The sequence below is a fragment of the Motacilla alba genome, chromosome 3 (assembly GCF_015832195.1).
Source record: "Motacilla alba alba isolate MOTALB_02 chromosome 3, Motacilla_alba_V1.0_pri, whole genome shotgun sequence".
NCBI classification, from domain to species: Eukaryota; Metazoa; Chordata; class Aves; order Passeriformes; family Motacillidae; genus Motacilla; species Motacilla alba.
The window spans coordinates 1,458,063-1,473,459 of record NC_052018.1 but is presented as its reverse complement, the minus strand read 5'-3'; the positions used below and the strand labels follow the sequence as shown (position 1 = coordinate 1,473,459).

Sequence of the window (15,397 nt, the reverse complement as noted above, 5' to 3'; positions counted from 1 at the left end):
AATAGTGGAATAGACACGGTGTTGGATATGGGAATAGCAGGATGGACACGGTGTTGGATATGGGAATAGCGGGATGGACATGGTGTTGGATACGGGAATAGCGGGATGGACACGGTGTTGGATACAGGAATAGCAGGATGGACACGGTGTTGGATATGGGAATAGCGGGATGGACACGGTGTTGGATACGGGAATAGCGGGATGGACATGGTGTTGGATACGGGAATAGCGGGATGGACACGGTGTTGGATACGGGAATGCCGGGATGGACTTGGTGTGGGGTGTGGGAACACTGGGATTGGGGTGGTGTTGGATACGGGAATAGTGGAATAGACACGGTGTTGGATATGGGAATAGCAGGATGGACACAGTGTTGGATACAGGAATAGCGGGATGGACACGGTGTTGGATACAGGAATAGCAGGATGGACACGGTGTTGGATATGGGAATAGCGGGATGGACACGGTGTTGGATAAGGGAACAGTGGGATGGACACGGTGTTGGATATGGGAATACCGGGATGGACACAGTGTTGGATATGGGAACACCGGGATGGACACAGTGTTGGATATGGGAATATGAGATGGACACGGCGTTGGATATGGGAATAGTGGGATGGACACGGCGTTGGATATGGGAATAGCAGGATGGACACGGTGTGGGGTGTGGGAACACTGGGATTGGGGTGGTGTTGGATATGGGAATAGCGGGATGGGCACGGTGTTGGATATGGGAATATGGGATGGACACGGCGTTGGATTAGGGAATAGCAGGATGGACACGGTGTTGGATACGGGAATAGCAGGATGGACACGGTGTTGGATATGGGAATAGCAGGATGGACACGGTGTTGGATATGGGAATAGCGGGATGGACACAGTGTTGGATACGGGAATATGAGATGGACACGGTGTTGGAATAGCGGGATGGACACGGTGTTGGATACGGGAATAGCGGGATGGACACAATGTTGGATATGCAAGTAGCAGGATGGACACGGTGTTGGATATGGGAATAGCAGGATGGACACGGTGTTGGATAGAGGAACAGCAGGATGGACACGGTGTTGAATACGGGAATGCCGGGATGGACACGGTGTTGGATACGGGAATGCCGGGATGGACACGGTGTTGGATACGGGAATATGGGATGGACACGGTGTTGGATACGGGAACGGGGCATTGGATTTGGGAACAGCAGGATGGACGCGGTGTAGGATATGGGAGCACCAGGATGGGGATGGAGATGTGGACATGGGAGCAGAGATGTGGATAGGGACACAGGGACACGGGGACACACAGGGACACACATGGACACACACGGACACACAGACACACAGGGACACGGACACACAGGGACACACATGGACACACGGACAGACAGGTGGACACACAGACACTCATGGACACACAGACACACGGACACACGGACACACAGGGACACACACGTGGAGACACAGACACACAGACACATGGACACACACAGACACATGGACACACAGGGACACACACGTGGACACACAGACACATGGACACACGGACACACAGGGACACACGGACACACGGACACACAGACACACAGATGGACACACACGTGGACACACAGACACACAGACACATGGACACAGACACATGGACACACAGGGACACACACGTGGACACACAGACACATCGACACACGGACACACAGGGACACACGGACACACAGGGACACACACGTGGACACATGGACACACAGACACATATGGACACACACAGACACATATGGACACACACAGACACATGGACACACAGGGACACACGGACACACGGACACACATGGACACACAGATAGACACACACGTGGACACACAGACACACAGACACATATGGACACACACAGACAAATGGACACACAGGGACACACACGTGGACACACAGACACATGGACACACGGACACACAGGGACACGGACACATGGACACAGGGACACATGAAGACATGGACACACGGACACACAGACACACACAGACAAATGGACACATGTGGACACACATGGACACACGGACACACAGGGACACACACATGGACACACAGACACACGGACACACGTGGACACACATGGACACACGGACACACAGGGACACACACATGGACACACAGACACACGGACACACTCGGACAAACATGGACACACGGACACACAGGGACACACACATGGACACACAGACACACGGACACACTCGGACAAACATGGACACACGGACACACAGGGACACACCGGGACACATGGACACACATGGACACACACGTGGACACACACGTGGACACAGACACACAGACACATATGGACACACACGGACACATGGACACACAGGGACACACACGTGGACACACAGACACATGGACACACGGACACACAGGGACACACGGACACACGGACACACAGACACACAGATGGACACACACGTGGACACACAGACACACAGACACATGGACACAGACACATGGACACACAGGGACACACACGTGGACACACAGACACATCGACACACGGACACACAGGGACACACGGACACACAGGGACACACACGTGGACACATGGACACACAGGGACACACGGACACATGGACACACAGATAGACACACACGTGGACACACAGACACACAGACACATATGGACACACACAGACACATATGGACACACACAGACACATGGACACACAGGGACACACGGACACACGGACACACATGGACACACAGATAGACACACACGTGGACACACAGACACACAGACACATATGGACACACACAGACAAATGGACACACAGGGACACACACGTGGACACACAGACACATGGACACACGGACACACAGGGACACGGACACATGGACACAGGGACACATGAAGACATGGACACACGGACACACAGACACACACAGACAAATGGACACATGTGGACACACATGGACACACGGACACACAGGGACACACACATGGACACACAGACACACGGACACACGTGGACACACATGGACACACGGACACACAGGGACACACACATGGACACACAGACACACGGACACACTCGGACAAACATGGACACACGGACACACAGGGACACACCGGGACACATGGACACACATGGACACACACGTGGACACACACGTGGACACAGACACACAGACACATATGGACACACACGGACACATGGACACACAGGGACACACACATGGACACACAGACACACACACACAGGGACACACACACACAGAGGGGTGTGGTCACACGTGCCCCTGGGTGTCACACCTGTGTCACACCCAGGTGTCCCTCACCTTCAGGTTCTCCTGCATCTGGCTGGGGAAGAAGAGGTCCAGCCCCACCTCCTTCCTGCGGAGGAGCAGAGAATCCCGGGAATGTCAGCGGGAATTCCCATCCCAGGGAGCAGGGCAGGGGGCTGAGGGTGAGGGGGAACTCGGGAGAAAGGGGTGGATGGTTCTCATCTTCCTCTGCAAGGAGGAGGAGGATGAGGAGATGAAGGAGGATGTGGAGATGTGGGAAGATGGGGAGGATGAGGAGCAGCAGGAGGATGAGGAGCAGCAGGAGGATGAGGAGCCAGAGAAGAATGAGGAGGATGAGGATGATGAGGGACCACAGGAGGATGAGGAGGATGAGGAGTAGGAGGATGAGGAGGATGAGGAGTAGGAGGATGAGGAGGATGAGGAGGATGAGGAGATAAAGGAGGATGTGGAGATGTGGGAAGATGAGGAGGATGAGGAGCATCAGGAGGATGAGGAGCAGCAGGAGGATGAGGAGGATGAGGAGCCAGAGAAGAATGAGGAGGATGAGGGTGATGAGGAACCACAGGAGGATGAGGAGGATGAAGAAATGAAGGAGGATGTGGAGATGTGGGAAGATGAGGAGGATGAGGAGCATCAGGAGGATGAGGAGCAGCAGGAGGATGAGGAGGATGAGGAGCCACAGAAGAATGAGGAGGATGAGGGTGATGAGGAACCACAGGAGGATGAGGAGGATGAGGAGCAGGAGGATGAGGAGGATGAAGAAATGAAGGAGGATGTGGAGATGTGGGAAGATGAGGAGGACGAGGAGCCACAGAATGATGAGGAGCATCAGGAGGATGAGGAGGATGGGAAACTGGGAAGATGAGGAGCTCTGGGAGGATGAGGAGCTCTGGGAAGATTAGGAGGATGAGGAACCACAGGAGGATGAGGAGGATGAGGAGGATGAGGAGCTGAAGAGGAGGAGAAGGATGAGGAGGGTGAGGAAGATGATGAGGATGAGGAGCTGCAGAGGGTGAGGAGCCGTGGGAGAATGAGACACTGTGGGAAGATGACGAGGATGAGGAGGATGAGGAGGATGAGGAGGATGATGAAGATGAGGAGGATGAGGAGCCACAGGAGGATGAGGAAGATGAGGAGGACGAGGAGCTGCAGGAGGGTGATGAGGATGAGGAGGATGAGGAGGATGAGGAAGGCCCTCAGCAGGTCCCTGGCCCCCCAGGGACGGGGTGGTGGCCCTGGGTCTGGACTCACTCCAGGAACTCGAAGTTGGATTTCTTGTCCAGCGCGTTCTGGGGCATGTCCTTGTAGAACCTCCTGTGGGACACGGGGACGCCAGCCCATGACACGCGCCACCATGGCCCTCATGGCTCATGTCCCCCATGTCCCCCATGTCCCGATGTCCCCCATGTCTCCATGTCCCTCCATGTCCCCCATGTCCCCCACATCTTCATGTCCCCCATGTTCCCCATGTCCCTCCATGTCCCCCATGTCTCCATGTCCCTCCATGTCCCCCATGTCCCTTCATGTCCCTCTGTGTCCCCCATGTTCCCCATGTCCCGATGTCCCCCATGTCTCCATGTCCCTCCATGTCCCCCATGTCCCCCACATCTTCATGTCCCCCATGTCCCTCCAGGTCCCTCCATGTCCCCATGTCACCACATGCCCCATATCCTCCATGTCCCCCATGTCCCTCCATGTCCCTCCATGTCCCCATGTCACCACATGCCCCATATCCCTCCATGTCCCCCATGTCCCTCCATGTCCCACATGCCCCCATGTCCCCACATGCCCCATATCCCTCCATGTCCCCCATGTCCCCCCATGTCCCTCCATGTCCCCCATGTCCCCCCATGTCCCTCCATGTCCCCATGTCCCCACATGCCCCATATCCTCCATGTCCCTCCATGTCCCACATGCCTCCATGTCCCCATATGCCCCATATCCCTCCATGTCCCCCATGTCCCCCCATGTCCCTCCATGTCCCCCATGTCCCCACATGCTCCATATCCTCCATGTCCCCGCATCCCTCCATGTCCCTCCATGTCCCCATGTCCCCACATCCCTCCATGTCCCTTCATGACCCTCATGTCCTCCATGTCCCTTCATGTCCCTCCATGTCCCTCCAAGTCCCCCAGGTCCCTCCATGTCCCACATGTCCCCCACATCTTCATATCCTCCATGTCCCTCCATGTCCCACATGCCCCCAAGTCCCCACATGCCCCATATCCTCCATGTCCCCCATGTCCCCCCATGTCCCTCTATGTCCCCATGTCCCCACATGCCCCATATCCCTCCATGTCCCCCATGTCCCTCCAGGTCCCTCCATGTCCCCATGTCACCACATGCCCCATATCCTCCATGTCCCCCATGTCCCTCCATGTCCCTCTATGTCCCCATGTCACCACATGCCCCATATCCCTCCATGTCCCCCATGTCCCTCCAGGTCCCTCCATGTCCCCATGTCACCACATGCCCCATATCCTCCATGTCCCCCATGTCCCTCCAGGTCCCTCCATGTCCCCATGTCCCCACATCCCCCACATCCCTCCATGTCCCCCATGTCCCTCCATGTCCCACATGCCCCCATGTCCCCACATGCCCCATATCCCTCCATGTCCCCCATGTCCCTCATGTCCCTCCAGGTCCCCATGTCCCCATGTCCCCACATGCCCCATATCCTCCATGTCCGCCATGTCCCTCCATGTCCCCCATGTCCCTCCACGTCCCCCATGTCACTCCATGTCCCCCATGTCTCCATGTTTGCCATGTCCCCATGTCCCTCCATGTCTCCCTGTCCCCACCACGTGCCCCACCTCTCCCTGTCCCCCATGTCCCCCACATCCCCCATGTCCCTCCACGTCCCCCATGTCCCTCCATGTCCCCATGTCCCCCATGTCCGTCCATGTCCCCACATCCCCCATGTTCCTCCATGTCCCCACATCCCTCCATGTCCCTTCATGACCCTCATGTCCTCCATGTCCCTTCACGTCCCTCCATGTCCCTCCATGTCCCCCATGTCCCCACATCCCTCCATGTCCCTTCATGACCCTCATGTCCTCCATGTCCCTTCATGTCCCTCCATGTCCCTCCATGTCCCCCACGTCCCCCAGGTCCTCCTGCCACCCCCAAAAGAGCTGGAACTTCCCTCCCCATCCCCACAGGGACAGAGGACACAGGATCACAGGGGACACGGGGACACGGGGAGAAGGGACACAGGGACAGGGGAGACAGGGACAAGGGGACACAGGGACAGGGGACACAGGGACAAGGGGACACAAGGACACAGGGACATGGGACACAGGGACAGGGGAGACAGGGACAAGGGGACACAGGGACAGGGGACACAGGGACAGGGGAGACAGGGACAAGGGACATGGGGACAGGGGACACAGGGACAAGGGGACATGGGGACAGGGGAGACAGGGACACAGGGACATGGGACATGGGGACAGGGGACACAGGGACAGGGGAGACAGGGACATGGGACATGGGGACAAGGGGACACGAGGACAAGGGACATGGGGACACCAGGGGTCATGGGGACAAGGGACACAGGGACAAGGGGATGCAGGGACAGGGCACACGGGGACATGGGACACAGGGAGAAGGGAGATGGGGACAAGGGGACACAGGGACAGGGGACACAGGGACAGGGGACACTGGGACAGGGGAGATGAGGACAAGGGACACAGGGACAAGGGACACAGGGACAAGGGGACAAAAAGACACAAAGACACAAGGGCCAGGGGACACCAAGGGACACCAGGGGACAGCAGGGGACAGCAGGGGACACAAGGGGACACCAGGTGACACCAAAGGACACAGGACAGGAAGGGACATCAGGGGACAGCCGTACCTGAGCTGGAGGCAGCCGACACAAGGGTGACAGGGACAAAATGACACAAAGACACAAGGGACAGCAGGGGACACTGGGGGACGGCAGGTGACACCAGGGGACATCAGGGGACACAGGGACAAAATGACACAGTGACACAAAGACACAAGGACAGAAGGACACAAAGACACAGGGCCAGGGGACACAAGGGGACACCAGGGGACACTGGGGGACAGCAGGTGACACCAGGGGACAGCAGGGGACACTGGGGGACAGCAGGTGACACCAGGGGACAGCAGGGGACCCAGGGGACACAGGGGACACCAGGGGACACTGGGGGACAGCAGGTGACACCAGGGGACAGCAGGGGACACAGGGGACAGCAGGGGACACAGGGGGATGGCAGGTGACACCAGGGGACACCAGGGGACACCAGGGGACACAGGGGACACAGGGGACAGCCGTACCTGAGCTCGAGGCAGCCGAGCTGCAGCGCCAGGGACACAAGGGACACAGGGACAAAATGACACAAGGGACAGGGGACACAGGGGGACGGCAGGTGACACCAGGGGACAGCAGGGGACACAGGGGGATGGCAGGTGACACCAGGTGACACCAGGGGACAGCCGTACCTGAGCTCGAGGCAGCCGAGCTGCAGCGCCAGGGACACAAGGGTGACAGGGACAAAATGACACAAAGACACCAGGGGCAGGGGACACTGGGGGACACAGGGGGACAGCAGGTGACACCAGGGGACACAGGGGACACAGGGACAAAATGACACAGTGACACAAAGACACAAGGACAGAAGGACACAAAGACACAGGGCCAGGGGACACAAGGGGACACCAGGGGACACTGGGGGACAGCAGGTGACACCAGGGGACAGCAGGGGACACTGGGGGACAGCAGGTGACACCAGGGGACAGCAGGGGACCCAGGGGACCCAGGGGACACCAGGGGACACTGGGGGACAGCAGGTGACACAGGGGGACAGCAGGGGACACAGGGGGATGGCAGGGGACACAGGGGGATGGCAGGTGACACCAGGGGACACCAGGGGACACAGGGGACAGCCGTACCTGAGCTGGAGGCAGCCCAGCTGCTGCATCAGGGACACAAGGGACACAGGGACAAAATGACACAGTGACACAAAGACACTACGACAGAAGGACACAAAGACATAGGGCCAGGGGACACAGGGGGATGGCAGGTGACACCAGGTGACACAGGGGACACAGGGGACAGCCGTACCTGAGCTGGAGGCAGCCGAGCTGCAGCGCCAGGGACACAAGGGACACAGGGACAAAATGACACAAGGGACAGGGGACACAGGGGACACAGGGGGACGGCAGGTGACACAAGGGACACAGGGGACACCAGGTGACACCAGGGGACACAGGGGACAGCCGTACCTGAGCTCGAGGCAGCCGAGCTGCAGCGCCATGCCCTCGCTGACCTTGCTGGCGTAGCTCTGCATGTACTCACTGCGGAGCTGGGGGACAGCGCGTCACCACGGGGACACCAGGGGACACCAGGGACACCCGGGGACAGCGCGTCACCACGGGGACACCAGGGACAGTGGGGACACCCGGGGACAGCACGTCACCATGGGGACACCCAGGGGACACCCGGGGACAGTGGGGACAGCGCGTCACCAAGAGGACACCCAGGGGACAGTGGGGACACCCGGGGACAGCGTGTCACCAAGGGGACACCACGGGGACAGCGGGGACACCCGGGGACAGCGTGTCACCAAGGGGACACCATGGGGACACCGGGGACACCCGGGGACAGCGCGTCACCAAGGGGACACCCCGGGGACACCGGGGACACCCGGGGACAGCGCGTCACCAAGGGGACACCCCAGAGACAGCGGGGACAGTGGGACACCCGGGGACAGTGGGGACAGCGCGTCAGCAAGGGGACACCCAGGGGACACCGGGGAGAGTGGGGACACCCGGGGACAGTGGGGACACCCAGGGACAGCAGGTACAGCGTGTCAGCAAGGGGACACCACGGGGACACCGGGGACAGTGGGGACAGCACGTCAGCAAGGGGACACCCAGGGGACAGCGGGGACAGCAGGGGACACTGGGGACAGCAGGGGACACCCAGGGACAGCAGGGGACACCTGAGGACAGCAGGGACAGCGCATCACCAAGGGGACACCCAGGGGACAGTGGGGACAGCACAGGACACCCAGGGACAGCAGGGGACACCCAGGGACAGTGGGGGACACTGGGGACACCCAGGGACAGCAGGGACAGCAGGTGACAGCGCATCACCAAGGGGACACCGCGGGGACACTGGGGACACCAGGGACAGCGGGGGACACCCAGGGACAGCAGGGACAGCAGGGGATACCCGGGGGACAGCAGGGACAGTGAGGATGGTGGCAGGGAATGATGGAAGGGGATGGTGACAGGGACTGGTGACAGGAGATGGTGACAGGAGATGGTGACAGGATGGTCAAGGCTGGCAGAGATGGTGACAGGATAGGGGATGGTGACAGGCATGGTGACAGAGATGGTGACAGCAGGAACTGTGACAGGGATGGATGGTAGGAGTGGTGACAGGGATAGGTGGCATGGATTGGTGGCAGGGGACAATGACAGAGGACAGTGACAGGGATGGTGGCAGGGGACAATGACAGGGGATGATGGCCGGGAACAGTGACAGGGATTGGTGACAGGGATGATGACAGGGGATGGTTGAAGGGGACAATAGCAGGGGACAGTGACAGGGATGGTGACAGGTGGTGCTGGCACTGCCCACACCCTCCCCCATCCCTGGATGGGATGGAATGTCCAGGAATGTCCCTGGGTGTCCCTGGGTGTCCCTGGGTGTCCCGGAATGTCCCTGAATGTCCCTGAAAGTCCCTTGATGTCCCTGGGTGTCCCTGAATGTCCCTGGGTGTCCCTGGATGTCCCTGAACGTCCCTGGGTGTCCTGGAATGTTCCTGGATATCCCTGAATGTCCCTGGATGTCCCTGGATGTCCCTGGAAGTCCCTGAAATTCCCTGAAGTCCCTGGATGTCCATGGATGTCCCTGAATGTCCATGGGTGTCCCTGGACATCCCTATATGTCTCTGGATGTCCCTGAATGTCCCTGGACCTCCCTGGATGTCCTTGGAAGTTCCTGGATGTCCCTGGATGTCCCTGGAAGTCCCTGGGTGTCCCTGAAGTCCCTGGATGTCCCTGAACATCCCTGGATGTCCCTGGATGTCCCTGGACGTCCCTGAATGTCCCTGGGCGTCCCTGGATCTCCCAGGATGTGCCTGGATGTCCCTGAATGTCCCTGGGTGTCCCTGGATGTCCCTGGAAGTCCCTTGATGTCCCTGGGTGTCCCTGAACATCCCTGGAAGTCCCCGAATGTCCCTGGGTGTCCCTGGACATCCCTGGAAGTCCCTGGATGTCCCTGGGTGTCCCTGGATGTCCCTTGATGTCCCTGGAAGTCCCTGGGTGTCCCTGGACGTCCCTGAATGTCCCTGGAAGTCCCTGGGTGTCCCTGAATGTCCCTGGGTGTCCCTGGACGTCCCTGAATGTCCCTGGAAGTCCCTGGGTGTCCCTGAATGTCCCTGGGTGTCCCTGGGTGTCTCTGGACGTCCCTGAATGTCCCTGGACGTCCATGAACATCCCTGGACCTCCCTGGATGTCCCTGGAGGTCCCTGGATGTCGCTGGATGTCCCTGGGTGTCCCTGAACATCCCTGGACATCTCTAGATGTCCCTGAACGTCCCTGGGTGTCCTGGAATGTTCCTGGATATCCCTGAATGTCCCTGGAAGTCCCTGAACATCCCTGGAAGTCCCTACATGCCCCTGGACCTCCCTGGATGTCCCTGGGTGTTCCTAAACGTTCCTGGATGTCCCTTGATGTCCCTGGGTGTCCCTGGGTGTCCCTGGATGTCCCTGGAAGTCCCTGGGTGTCCAGGAATGTCCCTGGGTGTCCAGGAATGTCCCTTGATGTCCCTGGACCTCCCTGGATGTCCCTGGAAGTTCCTGGATATCCCTGGAAGTTCCTGGATGTCCCTGGGTGTCCCTGAACATCCCTGGACGTCCCTGAATGTCCCTGGGTGTCCCTGAAAGTCCTTGAAGTCCCTGGGTGTCCATGGATGTCCCTTGATGTCCCTGAATGTCCCTGGGTGTCCCTGAAAGTCCTTGAAGTCCCTGGGTGTCCATGGATGTCCCTTGATGTCCCTGAATGTCCCTGGGTGTCCCTGGACATCCCTGTATGTCTCTGGATGTCCCTGAATGTCCCTGGACCTCCCTGGATGTCCCTGGAAGTTCCTGGATGTCCCTGGATGTCCCTGGAAGTCCCTGAACATCCCTGGATGTTCCTGGATGTCTCTGGACGTCCCTGAACATCCCTGGACCTCCCTGGAAGTCCCTGGGTGTCCCTGAATGTCCCTGGGTGTCCCTGAACATCCCTGAACCTCCCTGGGTGTCCTGGAATGTTCCTGGATATCCCTGAATGTCCCTGAAGTCCCTGGGTGTCCCTGAACATCCCTGGATGTCCCTGGACATCCCTGAATGTCCCTGAACGTTCCTGAACATCCCTGGAAGTCCCTGGGTGTCCCTGGAAGTCTGATGTCCCTGAATGTCCCTGGAAGTTCCTGGGTGTCCCTGAAGTCCCTGGAAGTCCCTGAACATCCCTGGATGTCCCTGGACGTCCCTGAATGTCCCTGGGTGACCCTGGAAGTCCCTGGACGTCCCTGGATGTCCCTGAATGTCCCTGGGTGTCCTTGGATGTTCCTGGATGTCCCTGGGTGTCCCTGGGTGTCCAGAAACGTCCCTGGGTGTCCCTGGAGGTTCCTGGGTGTCCCAAATTGTCTCTGTGTGTCCTTGGATGTCTCTGGATGTCCCTGGGTGTCCCTGGATGTCCCGGGATGTCCCTGGGTGTCCCTGAACGTCCCTGGACCTCCCTGAGTGTCCTGGAATGTTCCTGGATATCCCTGAATGTCCCTGGAAGTCCCTGTGTGTCCCAGGAAGTCCCTGGGTGTCCCTGGAAGTCCAGGAACATCCCTGGATGTCCCTGGGTGTCCCTGAACATCCCTGGGTGTCCCTGGATGTCCCTGGGTGTCCCTGGATCTCCCAGGATGTGCCTGGACGTCCCTGAATGTCCCTGGGTGTCCCTGGATGTCCCTGGAAGTCCCTTGATGTCCCTGGGTGTCCCTAGATGTCCCTTGATGTCCCTGGAAGTCCCTGGGTGTCCCTGGACGTCCCTGAATGTCCCTGGACCTCCCTGGTTGTCCCTGGAAGTTCCTGGATGTCCCTGGAAGTCCCTAGATGTCCCTGTGTGTCCAGGAATGTCTCTGGAAGTCCCTGGGTGTCCCTGGACATCCCTGGACATCCCTGGGTGTCCCTGGGCGTCCCTGGAAGTCCCTGGATGTCCCTGCATGTGCCTGCTGGCCATTCCCAACAGCAGGATGGTGCCACCAGCGCCACCCCATGGTGACAAAAGCTGGGAAACTCAGGAATTCGGGGACTTTTTGGGAATTTCGGGGCTCCCGGAGCACCCCCGACCTGCTGGTAGAAGTAGAGCAGCGTGGTCCTGTCCTCCTTGAAGCTCTCCATGAAATCCTCCGGCAGGTACCGGATCTGGAGGTCGTACCTGGGAAAGAGAAAACAACCCCGCGGTGAGGACGCCGTTCCCGCTCCCGGGAATCCGGAGGGGACGCGGACAATGGGGACAACGCCACCGCTGCGGGGACGTCCCACCTCCACTCGGCCTCCAGGTGGAGGCACTCATATTTCTCCTGGACCTCGCCCACGGTCAGGTGGGGATGGAGCCAGTGGATCTCGTCGGATTTGACGTGCTTGAGGCGGAGGCCGTAGCACTCGGGCAGGCGGATGTCCGGCCCGATCCGGCCGCTGACCAGGATGGAGCGGATCACCTCCTGGGAAAAAGGGAAAAGACGAAAAAAAAAGGAAAAAAAAAAAAAAGAGGGATCCGGTGAGCCGGGGATCGCGCGGGATCGCGGAATGGCTCGGGCGGGAGAGGAGATTAAATCACATCCGCCGTGCCGGGGTGATCCTTGGATGCTGCCAGGGATTCTCTGGGAATCCCAGCCCAGCCGGGAATTCCTTCCCAAGGTCCCAAAAATCCCAAGATCCCAAAATCCCGACCCTCTGGCCATGCTGGGGGCCGTTCCCTGTCCTGCCATTCCAGGCCCTTTTCCCAAATCCCTCGCCAGCTCTCCTGGGTTGGATCCATCCCGATTCCTCTTTGAGAAGGAATTTTGGGATCATGGGGCTTCCCGGGGAATTGGGGATTCCAGGAAGGGTCTCCCTTCCCCCTTTCCATGCCTGAATTCCATCAAAATCCCTCGGGATGGATCCTGAGTGTCCTTGATCCCGGAATCCCGGAATGGTTTGGGATGGGATCCATGGACCTTCAATCCCATCCCAGAGACACTTCCCATGATCCCAGGGTGATCCAGCCTTTCCTTGCACATTCCCAGGGATCCAGGGATTCTCTGGATCCAGGAATTCCTTCCCAAAATCCCAAAATCCCAAGATCCCGACCCTCTGGCCATGCTAGGAGCCATTCCATGTCCTGCCATTCCAGGCCCTTTTCCCAAATCCCTCTCCAGCTCTCCTGGGTTGGATCCATCCCCATCCCGATTCCTCCTGGAGAAGGAATTTCGGGATCCAGGGGCTTCCCTGGGAATTCGGGACTCCAGGAAGGGTCTCCCTTCCCTTTTCCATCCCCACATTCCATCAAAATCCCTTGGGATGGATCCTGAGTGTCCTTGATCCCAGAATCCCGGAATGGTTTGGGATGGGATCCATGGACCATCAAACCCATCCCAGGGACACTTCCCATGATCCCAGGGTGATCCAAACCCACCCTGGGACGCTGCCAGGGATGCAGGGATTCTCTGGGAATTCCAGCCCAGCTGGGAATTCCTTCCCAAGATCCCACAGTCCCGACCCTCTGGCCATGCTGGGAGCCGTTCCCTGTCCTGCCATTCCAGGCCCTTTCCCAAATCCCTCTCCAGCTCTCCTGGACCGGATCCAGCCCCATCCCGAATCCTCCTGGAGAAGGAATTTTGGCATCCAGGGGCTTCCCTGGGAATTCGGGACTCCAGGAAGGGTCTCCCTTCCCTTTTCCATCCCCACATTCCATCAAAATCCCTCGGGATGGATCCTGAGTGTCCTTGATCCCAGAATCCCGGAATGGTTTGGGGTGGGATCCATGGACCTTCAATCCCATCCCAGGGACACTTCCCTTGATCCCAGGGTGATCCAAACCCACCCTGGGACACTGCCAGGGATCCAGGGATTCTCGGGGAATTCCAGCCCAGCTGGGAATTCCTTCCCAAGATCCCACAATCCCAAGCTCCCCTTTCCCACTGGAAGCCATTCCCTGCCTCCTGGCCCTCCAGCCCTTCCCCAAATCCCAGCTCTCCCGGAGCCCCTTTGGGATGGGGAAGCGGCTCCAAGGATTCCCTGGATCTGTGGGTGCTCCTCAACCAAGTGAGAAACGCAGCTGGAAGGAGCCGGATCCAACCAATCCCAGCCCTGAATTCCCATTTTCCACCCCAAATTCCCAATTTCAGCCCTGAATTCCCAGTCCCAGCCCCAAATTCCCTACTTTTCCATCCTTGGCTGCTCCTCAACCACGTGGGAAATGCGGCTGGAAGGAGCCGGATCCAACCCCGGGTTGGCCAATCCAGCCCTGAATTCCAAATCCCAGCCCCGAAATCCCAATCTCAGCCCCGAATTCCCAACTTCTTCATCCTTGGGTGCTCCTCAACCAAGTGGGAAACAAGGCTGGAGGGAGCCAGATCCAACCAATCCAGGCCTAAATTCCCAATCCCAGCCCTGAATTCCCAATCCCAGTCCCATATTCCCAATCCCAGCCCCGTATTCCCAATTTCCACCCTGAATTCCCAATTTCCGCCCCAAACTCCCAATCATAGCCCCAAATTTCCCATCCCAGCCCCAAATTCCCAGTCCCAGCCCCGAATTCCCAATCCTGAATTCCCCATCCCAGCTGGGAATTCCCAATTTCCTCCCCGATTTCCCAATCCCGGCCCCGATTTCCCAAATTCCACCCCGAATTCCCAATCCCAGCTGCAAATTCCCAATCCTGAATTCCCCATCCCAGCTGGGAATTCCCAATTTCCGCCCCGATTTCCCAATCCCAGCTGGGAATTCCCAATTTCCTCCCCGATTTCCCAATCCCAGGCCCGATTTCCCAAATTCCACCCCAAATTCCCAATCCCAGCCCCGAATTCCCAATCCCGAATTCCCCATCCCAGCTGGGAATTCCC

The 15,397-nt window shown here is 58.7% G+C and overlaps 1 protein-coding gene across 4 annotated transcripts in view; it reads right to left on the bottom strand.

The window, feature by feature from the left end:
- PTK2B (protein tyrosine kinase 2 beta) overlaps positions 1 to 13,043 on the bottom strand; it is a 42,019-nt gene extending 28,976 nt beyond the window's left edge. For 2 of the 4 annotated variants that reach the window (XM_038133571.1, XM_038133572.1), the window contains exons 1-5: positions 12,837 to 13,043; positions 12,642 to 12,729; positions 8,533 to 8,612; positions 4,534 to 4,596; positions 3,316 to 3,370 (exon numbers count right to left, since the gene is read on the bottom strand). In XM_038133571.1, coding sequence (XP_037989499.1) covers positions 3,316 to 3,370; positions 4,534 to 4,596; positions 8,533 to 8,612; positions 12,642 to 12,692 — 249 coding nt within the window. In that variant the 5' untranslated portion in view covers positions 12,693 to 12,729; positions 12,837 to 13,043. Of the gene's footprint in view, positions 1 to 3,315; positions 3,371 to 4,533; positions 4,597 to 7,584; positions 7,610 to 8,532; positions 8,613 to 12,641; positions 12,730 to 12,836 lie in introns of those variants that run through there. The other 2 variants (XM_038133569.1, XM_038133570.1) reach the window with 2 other exon arrangements.
- Between the last annotated feature and the right edge of the window lie 2,354 nt (positions 13,044 to 15,397).